General features: G+C 43.2%; 1 protein-coding gene across 1 annotated transcript; it reads right to left on the bottom strand.

Moving 5' to 3' along the window:
* Positions 1-1,724: 1,724 nt before the first annotated feature.
* LOC130112942 (protein yippee-like 1) lies at positions 1,725-17,832 on the bottom strand. The gene is made up of 4 exons (XM_056280467.1): positions 17,799-17,832; positions 17,584-17,710; positions 16,575-16,683; positions 1,725-1,920 (listed from the first exon to the last, which is right to left on the bottom strand). The coding sequence occupies exons 1-4, from the start codon at positions 17,830-17,832 to the stop codon at positions 1,831-1,833; spliced, it is 360 nt and encodes a 119-aa protein (XP_056136442.1). The 3' UTR covers positions 1,725-1,830.
* Between the last annotated feature and the right edge of the window lie 515 nt (positions 17,833-18,347).

Here is an 18,347-nt window from a genome sequence, read left to right as displayed (position 1 = left end):
CAGTCTGGGATTGGCGGATGCCAGGAGAACGATACCTGCCTGGCTGCATTGTGCCAACTGTAAAGTTAGGTGGAGGAGGGACGATGGTATGGGGTTGTTTTTCAGGGGTTGGGCTTGGCTCCTTAGTTCCAGTGAAGGGAAATCTTAATGCTTCAGCATACCAAGACATTTTGGACAAGTCTATGCTTCCAACTTCATGGGAACAGTTTAGGGAGGACCCTTTTCTGTCCCAGCACGACTGTGCCCCAGTGCACAAAGCAAGGTCCATTAAGACATGGTCTGGTGAGTTTGGTGTGGAAGAACTTGACTGGCCCACACAGAGCCCCGACCTCAACCCCATCCAGCACCTTTGGGATGAACTAGAACGGAGATTGCGAGCCAGGTCTTCTCGTCCAATATCAGCGCTTGACCTCACGAATGCTCTTCTGGATGAATGGACAAAAATTCCCACAGACACACTCCAAAATCTTGTGGAAAGCTTTCCCAGAAGAGCGGAAGCTGTTATAGCTGCAAAGGGGGGAGCGACTCCATATTAATGCCTATGGATTTAGAATGGGGGGTCATAAACGCTCCTGTAGGGGTGATGGCCAGGTGTCCCAATACTTTTGTACATATAGTGTATGTGCGGACATGTAATCCATGTGTGTATCTAGTCATATGCAGTTGTGTCATCATGTCACTGTGAGACAAGACAACCGTTCATCCTGCCATGATTCACGTGGACGCTGTCGTCCAGCTCCTGTGTGAGGTCTGCACCTGTTCACCTTTCTCTTGTTTCTTGTAGTACTGCTGCAAAATGGGACCAGCCAAAATTGCATTCAGCCAAATACCAGTTACCAATTTCTACCTTCTACCATATACCTCAAACAAATACTACTATATACCATATACCGCAAACACAAAGCAGGTGCTGCTTTCAATGCTTTTTGGGTGCTGAATGATACCAGAAGGGCAAAAAAATAACAATAAAAATAAAATTTAAAAAACCCACAAGAAATATAAAGGAAAAGAAAGAGTAAAATCCCAAAGCGATCTTGTCTTCCGCCATTGTTTAAAAAACGCTGCTACATACGCTAACATATCTGTGTAACTACACGTTCTGCCGGAACATCCCCGGCCCACAACTTGTACTCCATTTGGGACATTAGCAAACAAACAACACAACATCTCGACAAACTGAAACACAAATGTGAACCGGTAACAGCCATCTGCATTCCCATCCAAACGTTAGACCCTTTATCGAGCCCAGGAGGCTGGAAATGAAGAATATTTAGAAAAAAGAAAAAGTCCTCCAGCTTCCATGGTCTCGTGAGGACCCCACCCCCCACCCCCCAAAGAAAAAGTAAGAACATAAACGTTAAAGTCTGATGGTCTTCTTTCACTCATTTTTACTCGGTGGTCGCCGCGTCACCGCAAAAAAGGTGTAAGTGTGTCGGGGGGAGTTGGTGGAGGGTGGGGGTGGGCGAACCCAAAGCTTCCGAGTGGCGAAGGACAACAACCAGCCGTCAAACAGGAAACTACAGGACCCCCGCGACACATTCTCCAAGTCACACCCCCCCCCCCCCCCAAACCGGCTTTCCTGTCGCCTTTTATTAAAACTGTACATTTCAGCTTCACAATGAGCAGGCGTGTGTGTACACGTGACAGGAGGGCGAAGGTGTGTGTGTGTGTGTGGGGGGGGGGTGGGGGTGGGGGGTGGGGGGTGGGGGGGGGCTGTTACGGTGGTCGATGGTTGTTGCTCCACACAGTTCATTGGAGAGCATTCAAAAGGTCAAAGAATCCAAAAAAAGAAAAGAAAAGAAAAGAAAAGGGGAGTGCCTGGCGGCAGCGTCACTCCCAGCCGTTGTCCTTGATCATGTGCGCCAACTCAATGATGAACTTCCCTTCCTTGTACTTCTGACTGCTCTCGAACGCGTGTTCCTGTGCAAAAGAGCAGACAAACAAACATGTAATATCACACACAGCAGCGTTACTGTGGATGCAGGCAAACCCCAGTGTCTTGGTTCTCCAAACTATCGTCTAACACTTCTCCATAACTTTTTCCTTTACCCCTTTTTCTCCCTAGTTGTACCCGGCCAATCACCCCACTCTCCCGAGCCGTCCCGGTCTCTGCTCCACCCCCTCTGCTGCTCCACCCCCTCCGCTGACCCGGGGAGGGCTGCAGACTACCACATGCCTCCTCCCATACATGTGGAGTCGCCAGCCGCTTCTTTTCACCTGACAGTGAGGAGTTTCACCAGGGGGACGTAGCACGTGGGAGGATCACGCTATTCCCCCCAGTCCCCCTCCCCCCTGACCAGGCACCCCGATCAACCAGAGGAGGCGCTAGTGCAGCAACCAGGACACATACCCACATCCGGCTTCCCACCCACAGACACGGCCAATTGTGTCTGTAGGGACGCCCGACCGAGCCGGAGGCAACAGGGGGATTCAAACTGGCGATCCCCGTGTTGGTAGGCAACGGAATAGACCGCCACGCTACCCGGACGCCTTTCTCCACAACTTCTGATGTAATGTAGTGTAGAATGAAATCAGTACAAGATGTAACTTTTCATGTCTGAAAACCTTCAATAGAACATTCTGCAACAATGTTTCATGAGTAATCAGATGTAACTTTTCATGTCTGAAAACCTTCAATAGAACATTCTGCAACAATGTTTCATAAGTAATCAGATGTAACTTTTCATGTCTGAAAACCTTCAATAGAACATTCTGCAACAATGTTTCATGAGTAATCAGATGTAACTTTTCATGTCTGAAAACCTTCAATAGAACATTCTGCAACAATGTTTCATAAGTAATCAGATGTAACTTTTCATGTCTGAAAACCTTCAATAGAACATTCTGCAACAATGTTTCATAAGTAATCAGATGTAACTTTTCATGTCTGAAAACCTTCAATAGAACATTCTTCAACAATGTTTCATGAGTAATCAGATGTAACTTTTCATGTCTGAAAACCTTCAATGGAACATTCTGCAACAATGTTTCATGAGTAATCAGATGTAACTTTTCATGTCTGAAAACCTTCAATAGAACATTCTGCAACAATGTTTCATAAGTAATCAGATGTAACTTTTCATGTCTGAAAACCTTCAATAGAACATTCTGCAACAATGTTTCATGAGTAATCAGATGTAACTTTTCATGTCTGAAAACCTTCAATAGAACATTCTGCAACAATGTTTCATAAGTAATCAGATGTAACTTTTCATGTCTGAAAACCTTCAATAGAACATTCTGCAACAATGTTTCATGAGTAATCAGATGTAACTTTTCATGTCTGAAAACCTTCAATAGAACATTCTGCAACAATGTTTCATGAGTAATCAGATGTAACTTTTCATGTCTGAAAACCTTCAATGGAACATTCTGCAACAATGTTTCATAAGTAATCCGATGTAACTTTTCATGTCTGAAAACCTTCAATAGAACATTCTGCAACAATGTTTCATGAGTAATCAGATGTAACTTTTCATGTCTGAAAACTTTCAATAGAACATTCTGCAACAATGTTTCATAAGTAATCAGATGTAACTTTTCATGTCTGAAAACCTTCAATAGAACATTCTGCAACAATGTTTCATGAGTAATCAGATGTAACTTTTCATGTCTGAAAACCTTCAATAGAACATTCTGCAACAATGTTTCACGAGTAATCAGATGTAACTTTTTATGTCTGAAAACCTTCAATAGAACATTCTGCAACAATGTTTCATGAGTAAATGACAAAAAAGTTTTTGTTGCACCTTCATTAGAAACAGTTTCAGCTGTCTCAGGAAGTGTGAGGGAGTGATCTAGTCCTTATTAATATTCACGAGCTAACCTTTGATTGACAAGTACATGCAAGGTTTGGCAGTGGGAGTGGGCAGGGTTTCATATTTTGATTACTTGATCTGACTGGCTGTATGCAAATGATTGCATACTGACATCACGTGTCAGAAAAAAGGATCAACTGCAAAACGCTTAACCAGGGTGAGCTCTCTTCAAAAGCAAAACATAGAAATTCGAACTCTACCTTTTACACCCATATTTCTTACAGCAGAAAGACACAGTGCAAACTGCATGACGATGAAAGTAACAAGTGGTGTAAAAAAATGGTTTATCAATTTCAGTCTGACTTTAAATTGACAACACTGAAGACAGTTGTTTTGGTCTGTCTTTTGGTCTTACGATACGAGTGGACCTTTTCCACTGCACGGTACCAGCTCGACTTGACTCTTCTCGCTTTTTTTCGTTTTCCAACGGGCAAACGTTGGGAACAGTACCTAGTACTTCGTTTTTGGTACCAGCTCCATCGAGGTTCCCAGCAAGCTGAGCTGATACTAAAGAGCAGAAAGAAGGAGTCAGGTCTGCACTCTAAATCCCTCCAAAAAGCTATTAGATTCAGCAACATGATTCTTTCTATTTTTGTCTTACACCTTAATATTTTATATATGTGTGGATAGTTGATTCCTCTTCTGATACCAAAAGGTGACTTTTTTTGCAGGCCGCTAGCAGCCGACCACTTTCTGCAGACAGGTCAGAGAATATCGGCACCAGTCATGACTGTGTCATCACTGCTCGACAAGGTACATCCTGCACAAACTGGAAATGTTGAAACAGCCAGGCTACTGTAGCCGCCCCAATTTTTATTTTTTTGAGATTTTTTTCCCACTTTTTCTCTCCAATTGTACTTGGCCAATAACGCACTCTTCAGATCCGCCCCGGGGGTCGCTGCTCCACCCCCTCTGCTGATCCGGAGTGGGCTGCAGACTACCACATGCCCCCTCCCATACATGTGGAGTCACCAGCCGCTTCATTTCACCTGATAGTGAGAAGTTTCAACAGGGGGATGTAGCGCGTGAGAGGATCACGCTATTCCCCCCGTCACAACTCCACCCTGAACAGGTGCCCTGACCGACCAGAGGAGGCGCTAGTGCAGTGACATGGCCACATACGCACATCTGGCTTCCCAGCCGCAGACACAGCCAATTGTTTCTGTAGGGACGCCCGACCAAGCCGGATTTGAACTTGTGATCCAGGTGTTGAAAGGCAACGAAATCGACCGCTACACTACCCAGATGTCCTGCTGCCGCAGTATTTCATATTCACTGCCCTAACGAAGGTTACTCGATTAAATGGTAACGTGGAAAACACGCTATGGTCACCGGGATGAAAAAACACCACCCCACTTGTGGAATAGAAGAGCTTCATAACAACTCGTCTGACATCTGGTCCAGTCCGAGTTAAAAACAGTGAATTACAAGAGAACACTTGTGGAATAGAGGAGCTTCAAAACAACTCGTCTCACATCGTGTCTAGTCCGAGTTAAAAACAGTGAATTAAAAGAGAACACTTGTGGAATAGAAAAGCTTCATAACAACTCGTCTGACATCTGGTCAAGTCCGAGTTAAAAAAAGTGACTTACAACAAAACACTTGTGGAATAGAGGAGCTTCAAAACAACTCGGCTCACTTCATGTCCAGTCCGAGTTAAAAAAAGTGACTTACAACAAAACACTTGTGGAATAGAGGAGCTTCATAACAACTCGTCTCACATCGTGTCCAGTCCGAGTTAAAAACAGTGAATTACAAGAGAACACTTGTGGAATAGAGGAGCTTCAAAACAACTCGTCTGACATCGTGTCCAGTCTGAGTTAAAAACAGTGAATTACAAGAGAACACTTGTGGAATAGAGGAGCTTCAAAACAACTCGTCTCACATCGTGTTCAGTCCGAGTCAAAAACAGTGAATTACAAGAGAACACTTGTGGAATAGAGGAGCTTCAAAACAACTCGTCTCACATCGTGTTCAGTCCGAGTCAAAAACAGTGAAATACAAGAGAACACTTGTGGAATAGAGGAGCTTTAAAACAACTCGTCTCACATCGTGTCCAGTCCGAGTTAAAAACAGTGAGTACAAGACAACACGTGTGGAATAGAGGAGCTTCCAAACAACTCGTCTCACAACGTGTTCATTCCGAGGATAAACAGTGACTTACAACAAAACACTTGTGGAATAGAGGAGCTTCAAAACAACTCGGCTCACTTCATGTCCAGTCCGAGTTAAAAAAAGTGACTTACAACAAAACACTTGTGGAATAGAGGAGCTTCATAACAACTCGTCTCACATCGTGTCCAGTCCGAGTTAAAAACAGTGAATTACAAGAGAACACTTGTGGAATAGAGGAGCTTCAAAACAACTCGTCTGACATCGTGTCCAGTCTGAGTTAAAAACAGTGAATTACAAGAGAACACTTGTGGAATAGAGGAGCTTCAAAACAACTCGTCTCACATCGTGTTCAGTCCGAGTCAAAAACAGTGAATTACAAGAGAACACTTGTGGAATAGAGGAGCTTCAAAACAACTCGTCTCACATCGTGTTCAGTCCGAGTCAAAAACAGTGAAATACAAGAGAACACTTGTGGAATAGAGGAGCTTTAAAACAACTCGTCTCACATCGTGTCCAGTCCGAGTTAAAAACAGTGAGTACAAGACAACACGTGTGGAATAGAGGAGCTTCCAAACAACTCGTCTCACAACGTGTTCATTCCGAGGATAAACAGTGACTTACAACAAAACACTTGTGGAATAGAGGAGCTTCAAAACAACTCGGCTCACTTCGTGTCCAGTCCGAGTTAAAAAAAGTGACTTACAACAAAACACTTGTGGAATAGAGGAGCTTCATAACAACTCGTCTCACATCGTGTTCAGTCCGAGTAAAAAACAGTGAATTACAAGAGAACACTTGTGGAATAGAGGAGCTTCAAAACAACTTGTCTCACATCGTGTCCAGTCTGAGTTAAAAACTGTGAGTACAAGACAACACGTGTGGAATAGAGGAGCTTCATAACAACTCGTCTCACATCGTGTCCAGTCCGAGATAAAAACAGTGAATTACAAGAGAACACTTGTGGAATAGAGGAGCTTCAAAACAACTCGTCTCACAACGTGTCCAGTCCGAGTTAAAAACAGTGAATTACAAGAGAACACTTGTGGAATAGAGGAGCTTCAAAACAACTCGTCTCACATCGTGTCCAGTCCGAGTTAAAAACAGTGAGTACAAGACAACACGTGTGGAATAGAGGAGCTTCATAACAACTCGTCTCACATCGTGTCCAGTCCGAGATAAAAACAGTGAATTACAAGAGAACACTTGTGGAATAGAGGAGCTTCAAAACAACTCGTCTCACATCGTGTCCAGTCCGAGTAAAAAACAGTGAATTACAAGAGAACACTTGTGGAATAGAGGAGCTTCAAAACAACTCGTCTCACATCGTGTCCAGTCCGAGTTAAACACAGTGAATTACAAGAGAACACTTGTGGAATAGAGGAGCTTCAAAACAACTTGTCTGACATCTGGTCCAGTCCAAGTTAAAAACAGTGAATTACAAGAGAACACTTGTGGAATAGAGGAGCTTCAAAACAACTCGTCTCACATCGTGTTCAGTCCGAGTTAAAAACAGTGACTTACAACAAAACACTTGTGGAATAGAGGAGCTTCAAAACAACTCGGCTCACTTCGTGTCCAGTCCGAGTTAAAAAAAATAACTTACAACAAAACACTTGTGGAATAGAGGAGCTTCATAACAACTCGTCTCACATCGTGTTCAGTCCGAGTAAAAAACAGTGAATTACAAGAGAACACTTGTGGAATAGAGGAGCTTCAAAACAACTTGTCTCACATCGTGTCCTGTCTGAGTTAAAAACAGTGAGTACAAGACAACACGTGTGGAATAGAGGAGCTTCATAACAACTCGTCTCACATCGTGTCCAGTCCGAGATAAAAACAGTGAATTACAAGAGAACACTTGTGGAATAGAGGAGCTTCAAAACAACTCGTCTCACATCGTGTCCAGTCCGAGTTAAAAACAGTGAATTACAAGAGAACACTTGTGGAATAGAGGAGCTTCAAAACAACTCGTCTCACATCGTGTCCAGTCCGAGTATAAACAGTGAATTACAAGAGAACACTTGTGGAATAGAGGAGCTTCAAAACAACTCGTCTCACATCGTGTCCAGTCCGAGTAAAAAACAGTGAATTACAAGAGAACACTTTTGGAATAGAGGAGCTTCAAAACAACTTGTCTCACATCGTGTCCAGTCCCAGTATAAACAGTGAATTACAAGAGAACACTTGTGGAATAGAGGAGCTTCATAACAACTCGTCTCACATCGTGTCCAGTCCGAGTTAAAAACAGTGAATTACAAGAGAACACTTGTGGAATAGAGGAGCTTCAAAACAACTCGTCTCACATCGTGTCCAGTCCGAGTTAAAAACAGTGAATTACAAGAGAACACTTGTGGAATAGAGGAGCTTCAAAACAACTCGTCTCACATCGTGTCCAGTCCGAGTTAAAAACAGTGAATTACAAGAGAACACTTGTGGAATAGAGGAGCTTCAAAACAACTCGTCTCACATCGTGTCCAGTCCGAGTATAAACAGTGAATTACAAGAGAACACTTGTGGAATAGAGGAGCTTCAAAACAACTCGTCTCACATCGTGTCCAGTCCGAGTTAAAAACAGTGAGTACAAGAGAACACGTGTGGAATAGAGGAGCTTCATAACAACTCGTCTCACATCGTGTCCAGTCCGAGATAAAAACAGTGAATTACAAGAGAACACTTGTGGAATAGAGGAGCTTCAAAACAACTCGTCTCACATCGTGTCCAGTCCGAGTTAAAAACAGTGAATTACAAGAGAACACTTGTGGAATAGAGGAGCTTCAAAACAACTCGTCTCACATCGTGTCCAGTCCCAGTATAAACAGTGAATTACAAGAGAACACTTGTGGAATAGAGGAGCTTCATAACAACTCGTCTCACATCGTGTCCAGTCCCAGTATAAACAGTGAATTACAGGAGAACACTTGTGGAATAGAGGAGCTTTATAACAACTCCTCTCACAACGTGTCCAGTCCGAGTTAAAAACAGTGAATCACAAGAGAACACTTGTGGAATAGAGGAGCTTCAAAACAACTCGTCTCACAACGTGTCCAGTCCGAGTTAAAAACAGTGAATTACAAGAGAACACTTGTGGAATAGAGGAGCTTCAAAACAACTCGTCTCACATCGTGTCCAGTCCCAGTATAAACAGTGAATTACAAGAGAACACTTGTGGAATAGAGGAGCTTCATAACAACTCATCTCACATCGTGTCCAGTCCGAGTTAAAAACAGTGAATTACAAGAGAACACTTGTGGAATAGAGGAGCTTCATAACAACTCGTCTCACAACGTGTCCAGTCTGAGTAAAAAACAGTGAATTACAAGAGAACAGTTGTGGAATAGAGGAGCTTCATAACAACTCGTCTCACAACGTGTCCAGTCCGAGTTAAAAACAGTAAATTACAAGAGAACACTTGTGGAATAGAGGAGCTTCAAAACAACTCGTCTCACATCGTGTCCAGTCTGAGTTAAAAACAGTGAGTACAAGACAACACGTGTGGAATAGAGGAGCTTCATAACAACTCGTCTCACATCGTGTTCAGTCCGAGTTAAAAACAGTGAGTACAAGACAACACGTGTGGAATAGAGGAGCTTCATAACAACTCGTCTCACATCGTGTCCAGTCCGAGATAAAAACAGTGAATTACAAGAGAACACTTGTGGAATAGAGGAGCTTCAAAACAACTCGTCTCACATCGTGTCCAGTCCGAGTTAAAAACAGTGAATTACAAGAGAACACTTGTGGAATAGAGGAGCTTCAAAACAACTCGTCTCACATCGTGTCCAGTCCGAGTTAAAAACAGTGAATTACAAGAGAACACTTGTGGAATAGAGGAGCTTCAAAACAACTCGTCTCACATCGTGTCCAGTCCGAGTTAAACACAGTGAATTACAAGAGAACACTTGTGGAATAGAGGAGCTTCAAAACAACTTGTCTCACATCGTGTCCAGTCCGAGTTAAAAACAGCGAATTACAAGAGAACACTTGTGGAATAGAGGAGCTTCATAACAACTCGTCTCACATCGTGTTCAGTCCGAGTTAAAAACAGTGAATTACAAGAGAACACTTGTGGAATAGAGGAGCTTCAAAACAACTCGTCTCACATCGTGTCCAGTCCGAGTATAAACAGTGAATTACAAGAGAACACTTGTGGAATAGAGGAGCTTCAAAACAACTCGTCTCACATCGTGTCCAGTCCGAGTTAAAAACAGTGAGTACAAGAGAACACGTGTGGAATAGAGGAGCTTCATAACAACTCGTCTCACATCGTGTCCAGTCCGAGATAAAAACAGTGAATTACAAGAGAACACTTGTGGAATAGAGGAGCTTCAAAACAACTCGTCTCACATCGTGTCCAGTCCGAGTAAAAAACAGTGAATTACAAGAGAACACTTGTGGAATAGAGGAGCTTCAAAACAACTCGTCTCACATCGTGTCCAGTCCGAGTTAAACACAGTGAATTACAAGAGAACACTTGTGGAATAGAGGAGCTTCAAAACAACTTGTCTGACATCTGGTCCAGTCCAAGTTAAAAACAGTGAATTACAAGAGAACACTTGTGGAATAGAGGAGCTTCAAAACAACTCGTCTCACATCGTGTTCAGTCCGAGTTGAAAACAGTGACTTACAACAAAACACTTGTGGAATAGAGGAGCTTCAAAACAACTCGGCTCACTTCGTGTCCAGTCCGAGTTAAAAAAAATAACTTACAACAAAACACTTGTGGAATAGAGGACCTTCATAACAACTCGTCTCACATCGTGTTCAGTCCGAGTAAAAAACAGTGAATTACAAGAGAACACTTGTGGAATAGAGGAGCTTCAAAACAACTTGTCTCACATCGTGTCCTGTCTGAGTTAAAAACAGTGAGTACAAGACAACACGTGTGGAATAGAGGAGCTTCATAACAACTCGTCTCACATCGTGTCCAGTCCGAGATAAAAACAGTGAATTACAAGAGAACACTTGTGGAATAGAGGAGCTTCAAAACAACTCGTCTCACATCGTGTCCAGTCCGAGTTAAAAACAGTGAATTACAAGAGAACACTTGTGGAATAGAGGAGCTTCAAAACAACTCGTCTCACATCGTGTCCAGTCCGAGTATAAACAGTGAATTACAAGAGAACACTTGTGGAATAGAGGAGCTTCAAAACAACTCGTCTCACATCGTGTCCAGTCCGAGTAAAAAACAGTGAATTACAAGAGAACACTTTTGGAATAGAGGAGCTTCAAAACAACTTGTCTCACATCGTGTCCAGTCCCAGTATAAACAGTGAATTACAAGAGAACACTTGTGGAATAGAGGAGCTTCATAACAACTCGTCTCACATCGTGTCCAGTCCGAGTTAAAAACAGTGAATTACAAGAGAACACTTGTGGAATAGAGGAGCTTCAAAACAACTCGTCTCACATCGTGTCCAGTCCGAGTTAAAAACAGTGAATTACAAGAGAACACTTGTGGAATAGAGGAGCTTCAAAACAACTCGTCTCACATCGTGTCCAGTCCGAGTTAAAAACAGTGAATTACAAGAGAACACTTGTGGAATAGAGGAGCTTCAAAACAACTCGTCTCACATCGTGTCCAGTCCGAGTATAAACAGTGAATTACAAGAGAACACTTGTGGAATAGAGGAGCTTCAAAACAACTCGTCTCACATCGTGTCCAGTCCGAGTTAAAAACAGTGAGTACAAGAGAACACGTGTGGAATAGAGGAGCTTCATAACAACTCGTCTCACATCGTGTCCAGTCCGAGATAAAAACAGTGAATTACAAGAGAACACTTGTGGAATAGAGGAGCTTCAAAACAACTCGTCTCACATCGTGTCCAGTCCGAGTTAAAAACAGTGAATTACAAGAGAACACTTGTGGAATAGAGGAGCTTCAAAACAACTCGTCTCACATCGTGTCCAGTCCCAGTATAAACAGTGAATTACAAGAGAACACTTGTGGAATAGAGGAGCTTCATAACAACTCGTCTCACATCGTGTCCAGTCCCAGTATAAACAGTGAATTACAGGAGAACACTTGTGGAATAGAGGAGCTTTATAACAACTCCTCTCACAACGTGTCCAGTCCGAGTTAAAAACAGTGAATCACAAGAGAACACTTGTGGAATAGAGGAGCTTCAAAACAACTCGTCTCACATTGTGTCCAGTCCGAGTTAAAAACAGTGAATTACAAGAGAACACTTGTGGAATAGAGGAGCTTCAAAACAACTCGTCTCACATCGTGTCCAGTCCCAGTATAAACAGTGAATTACAAGAGAACACTTGTGGAATAGAGGAGCTTCATAACAACTCGTCTCACATCGTGTCCAGTCCGAGTTAAAAACAGTGAATTACAAGAGAACACTTGTGGAATAGAGGAGCTTCATAACAACTCGTCTCACAACGTGTCCAGTCTGAGTAAAAAACAGTGAATTACAAGAGAACAGTTGTGGAATAGAGGAGCTTCATAACAACTCGTCTCACAACGTGTCCAGTCCGAGTTAAAAACAGTAAATTACAAGAGAACACTTGTGGAATAGAGGAGCTTCAAAACAACTCGTCTCACATCGTGTCCAGTCTGAGTTAAAAACAGTGAGTACAAGACAACACGTGTGGAATAGAGGAGCTTCAAAACAACTCGTCTCACATCGTGTTCAGTCCGAGTTAAAAACAGTGAGTACAAGACAACACGTGTGGAATAGAGGAGCTTCATAACAACTCGTCTCACATCGTGTCCAGTCCGAGATAAAAACAGTGAATTACAAGAGAACACTTGTGGAATAGAGGAGCTTCAAAACAACTCGTCTCACATCGTGTCCAGTCCGAGTTAAAAACAGTGAATTACAAGAGAACACTTGTGGAATAGAGGAGCTTCAAAACAACTCGTCTCACATCGTGTCCAGTCCGAGTTAAAAACAGTGAATTACAAGAGAACACTTGTGGAATAGAGGAGCTTCAAAACAACTCGTCTCACATCGTGTCCAGTCCGAGTTAAACACAGTGAATTACAAGAGAACACTTGTGGAATAGAGGAGCTTCAAAACAACTTGTCTCACATCGTGTCCAGTCCGAGTTAAAAACAGCGAATTACAAGAGAACACTTGTGGAATAGAGGAGCTTCATAACAACTCGTCTCACATCGTGTTCAGTCCGAGTTAAAAACAGTGAATTACAAGAGAACACTTGTGGAATAGAGGAGCTTCAAAACAACTCGTCTCACATCGTGTCCAGTCCGAGTATAAACAGTGAATTACAAGAGAACACTTGTGGAATAGAGGAGCTTCAAAACAACTCGTCTCACATCGTGTCCAGTCCGAGTTAAAAACAGTGAGTACAAGAGAACACGTGTGGAATAGAGGAGCTTCATAACAACTCGTCTCACATCGTGTCCAGTCCGAGATAAAAACAGTGAATTACAAGAGAACACTTGTGGAATAGAGGAGCTTCAAAACAACTCGTCTCACAACGTGTCCAGTCCGAGTTAAAAACAGTGAGTACAAGACAACACGTGTGGAATAGAGGAGCTTCATAACAACTTGTCTCACATCGTGTCCAGTCCGAGATAAAAACAGTGAATTACAAGAGAACACTTGTGGAATAGAGGAGCTTCAAAACAACTCGTCTCACTTCGTGTCCAGTCCGAGTTAAAAACAGTGAATTACAAGAGAACACTTGTGGAATAGAGGAGCTTCAAAACAACTCGTCTCACATCGTTTCCAGTCCGAGTTAAAAACAGTGAATTACAAGAGAACACTTGTGGAATAGAGGAGCTTCAAAACAACTCGTCTCACATCGTGTCCAGTCCGAGTTAAAAACAGTGAATTACAAGAGAACACTTGTGGAATAGAGGAGCTTCAAAACAACTCGTCTCACAACGTGTCCAGTCCGAGTTAAAAACAGTGAATTACAAGAGAACACGTGTGGAATAGAGGAGCTTCATAACAACTCGTCTCACATCGTGTCCAGTCCGAGTTAAAAACAGTGAATTACAAGAGAACACTTGTGGAATAGAGGAGCTTCAAAACAACTCGTCTCACATCGTGTCCAGTCCGAGTATAAACAGTGAATTACAAGAGAACACTTGTGGAATAGAGGAGCTTCAAAACAACTCGTCTCACATCGTGTCCAGTCCGAGTAAAAAACAGTGAATTACAAGAGAACACTTTTGGAATAAAGGAGCTTCAAAACAACTCGTCTCACATCGTGTCCAGTCCGAGATAAAAACAGTGAATCACAAGAGAACACTTGTGGAATAGAGGAGCTTCAAAACAACTCGTCTCACATCGTGTCCAGTCCGAGTTAAAAACAGTGAATTACAAGAGAACACTTGTGGAATAGAGGAGCTTCATAACAACTCGTCTCACATCGTGTCCAGTCCCAGTATAAACAGTGAATTACAAGAGAACACGTGTGGAATAGAGGACCTTCATAACAACTCCTCTCACATCGTGTCCAGTCCCAGTATAAACAGTGAATTACAAGAGAACACTTGTGGAATAGAGGAGCTTCATAACAACTCGTCTCACAACGTGTCCAGTCTGAGTAAAAAACAGTGAATTACAAGAGAACACTTCAGGAATAGAGGAGCTTCAAAACAACTCGTCTCACAACGTGTCCAGTCCGAGTTAAAAACAGTGAATTACAAGAGAACACTTGTGGAATAGAGGAGCTTCAAAACAACTCGTCTCAGAACGTGTCCAGTCCGAGTTAAAAACAGTGAATTACAAGAGAACGCTTGTGGAATAGAGGAGCTTCATAACAACTCGTCTCACAACGTGTCCAGTCCGAGTTAAAAACAGTGAATTACAAGAGAACACTTGTGGAATAGAGGAGCTTCAAAACAACTCGTCTCACAATGTGTCCAGTTCGAGTTAAAAACAGTGAATTACAAGAGAACACTTGTGGAATAGAGGAGCTTCAAAACAACTCGTCTCACAACGTGTCCAGTCCGAGTTAAAAACAGTGAATTACAAGAGAACACTTGTGGAATAGAGGAGCTTCAAAACAACTCGTCTCACATCGTGTCCAGTCCCAGTATAAACAGTGAATTACAAGAGAACACTTGTGGAATAGAGGAGCTTCATAACAACTCGTCTCACAATGTGTCCAGTCCGAGTTAAAAACAGTGAATTACAAGAGAACACTTGTGGAATAGAGGAGCTTCAAAACAACTCGTCTCACAACGTGTCCAGTCCGAGTTAAAAACAGTGAATTACAAGAGAACACTTGTGGAATAGAGGAGCTTCATAACAACTCGTCTCACATTGTGTCCAGTCCGAGTTAAAAACAGTGAATTACAAGAGAACACTTGTGGAATAGAGGAGCTTCAAAACAACTCGTCTCACAACGTGTCCAGTCCCAGTATAAACAGTGAATTACAAGAGAACACTTGTGGAATAGAGGAGCTTCAAAACAACTCGTCTCACATCGTGTCCAGTCCGAGTTAAAAACAGTGAATTACAAGAGAACACTTGTGGAATAGAGGAGCTTCAAAACAACTCGTCTCACAATGTGTCCAGTCCGAGTTAAAAACAGTGAATTACAAGAGAACACTTGTGGAATAGAGGAGCTTCAAAACAACTCGTCTCACAACGTGTCCAGTCCGAGTTAAAAACAGTGAATTACAAGAGAACACTTGTGGAATAGAGGACCTTCATAACAACTCGTCTCACATCGTGTCCAGTCCCAGTATAAACAGTGAATTACAAGAGAACACTTGTGGAATAGAGGAGCTTCATAACAACTCGTCTCACAACGTGTCCAGTCTGAGTTAAAAACAGTGAATTACAAGAGAACACTTGTGGAATAGAGGAGCTTCATAACAACTCGTCTCACAACGTGTCCAGTCTGAGTTAAAAACAGTGAATTACAAGAGAACACTTGTGGAATAGAGGAGCTTCAAAACAACTCGTCTCACAATGTGTCCAGTTCGAGTTAAAAACAGTGAATTACAAGAGAACACTTGTGGAATAGAGGAGCTTCAAAACAACTCGTCTCACAACGTGTCCAGTCCGAGTTAAAAACAGTGAGTTACAAGAGAACACTTGTGGAATAGAGGAGCTTCAAAACAACTCGTCTCACAACGTGTCCAGTCCGAGTTAAAAACAGTGAGTTACAAGGGAACACTTGTGGAATAGAGGAGCTTCATAACAACTCGTCTCTCATCGTGTCCAGTCCGAGTAAAAAACAAAAGACTCCCAGTTGTTGCAGACAATTAACCGGACAAGCTCCCTCAGAACGGCCTGACATTCAGTCAGGTTGGACTCTCCGCCGCTCTCGTGTGTCCGTCTGGAGCCAGCCTCTCCGCTCTGTAATTACTGAATGTACTTGGAGACCAGCGAGAGTTCAAACTTACGGCCTAAATTTTAACTGCAGAAAAAAAGTCATTGCATTAACAACTTCTTCCTTGTTCTTTCAACCTGCACCTTGTTCGACCTGCTGGAAGCTCACAATTACAAGCTCCACACCACTACGAAGAGGATACTGGCGTTAAGCAGTCCTAAAACAAAGAATATGGTGGAAGGAGGGGAGGAGGAGAACCTCAGAGAGGAGGATGTCTGATCTGAGATGCCAGCCGCCAGCAACTAAGAAGGGAAAAGAAATGATTAAAGGGGCTGCCGGGGTGAGATTAAAAGAAAAAGTTGATGATTTACTTACGTATTTCCAGCCGAGGGTTGTTTTACAGTTTTCACAGTAAATGTCCGCCACAGCGTGTAAACCTGTGAGGAGAACCCGCTCCTCCGCTGGCCCGCATCCCACGTTCACTCTGCAAATACACAAGACGGGTGGAAAAAAGAAAGAAAGAAGGAAAGAAAGAAAGGCCACACATAAGGCAGGAAACTCCAAACAGGAATGCACAAGACTATGACAGGCCTTATTTTTGGATGCCTGCTAACAGAGGTGTGGACCCGAGTCGAACGACGTGCACTCAAGTCAGACTCACGTCACAAATCTGATGAGTCTAGACTTGACAGAGCTGAAAAAGACTTGCAGCTGGAGGTTGACTTTAACACCAATGACTTGCGACTGACTTGGACTTGAGCCTTTTGACTTGACAGACTTCACACCCTGGCCAAGCCCAAAGATAAGATGCTTTAGAAGGTGTGCAGCCAGTCAGCTCCTCATTTCCACACTTACAGATCCACTTCCACCAACTCGGAGAGAATACACATTTCAAAAGCATTCAGGATTTGTATAAATCAAGTGTAAAACATTACTCTGCTCTTGAAATGACATTAAATTTGACGAAGACTTGGTTAGGACCTTAATCTCAAGGTTTAGGACTTGGTACTTGACTTGGGACTTGTTGGTCTTGACTTGGAACTTGAGTGCCAAGACTTGAGACTTACTTGTTACTTAGGAGACAATGACTTGGTCCAACCTCTGTTTGCTAAACTACATGACGGTGCCCGGTTCTGTTAAATCATGTGTCGTCGCGGAGCGACGGGTGCACGGGTTTTAATTCCAAACCAACAACACTTTACACCGACTAAATTACACCCATCAATCCACCTCCTCCCCCCAGATGGGGGGAGGAGCTGGTTACTGAGGCGGTGTCTGCTTAGAATGGAAACCCGTTCACACACGGCCCCTTGACGACGGACCGTCCGTCTTCATGTTTACCCGTTGCTTTTTGTTGCGTTGAGTCAGGTGTGCATATACTTACACTGAGTTAAAGAGATAGGCTCGCCCTTGGCTGCCTTGAAACGACTGTAGAGAGAGAAGAGGAACATGTGTCAGGTAAAACGTGAAGGAGCAACGGAGAAAACAAGAGCGGGACACATTATGGAAGACTGCCGTGTGAACTACTCAGGTCAATCTATCATCGAGGGGAACCGGAGGTGGAGGGAGGAGGGCGGCCATTTTGGTCTGAGCACACACGGGAGCTGGAGAGGAGGCCTTTAGCTTCTTCCATAACCGCTCCTTGTTCCTTCTCACATCTCATATCAGAGGAAGACAAACTGTACAACTGGGCTGCAGAAAAACCATCAAACAATAACCTCGGGCATCTTCATCCTGGAGATCACATTCAATGCCTACAGCGCGGTACAGTGGTCCACACAAAAACACAACAAAACAAACCCCAAACTTATTTCAAAAGTTCGACCACACTGTGGGAGCAGGGCAAATACAAGTAGTGACTGAGAAAAACGAGCACTTGTTAGGAGTGGACGCCCGTTGAAATGCGACGACAGACCTGTTAGTTAAAGACACAATCCGTAATGTTGTGCGGCGACATGGATATGTGCAGTACTGTCACAACACGAGCGCTCCACTGACATCAAGAAACAACATTTCTGGTGTCCGGGTGGCATGGCAGTCTACCCATTGGGATAGAAGCCGGATGTGGGTATGTGTCCTGCTCGGTGCACTAGCGCCTCCTCTGGTCGGTTGGGGCGCCTGTTCAGGAGGCAGAGGGAACTGGGGGGA

This window comes from Lampris incognitus, chromosome 1, assembly GCF_029633865.1.
Source record: "Lampris incognitus isolate fLamInc1 chromosome 1, fLamInc1.hap2, whole genome shotgun sequence".
Classification (NCBI taxonomy): Eukaryota; Metazoa; Chordata; class Actinopteri; order Lampriformes; family Lampridae; genus Lampris; species Lampris incognitus.
The sequence above is the reverse complement of the archived record's forward strand: the minus strand, read 5'-3'. Positions and strand labels throughout refer to the sequence as shown.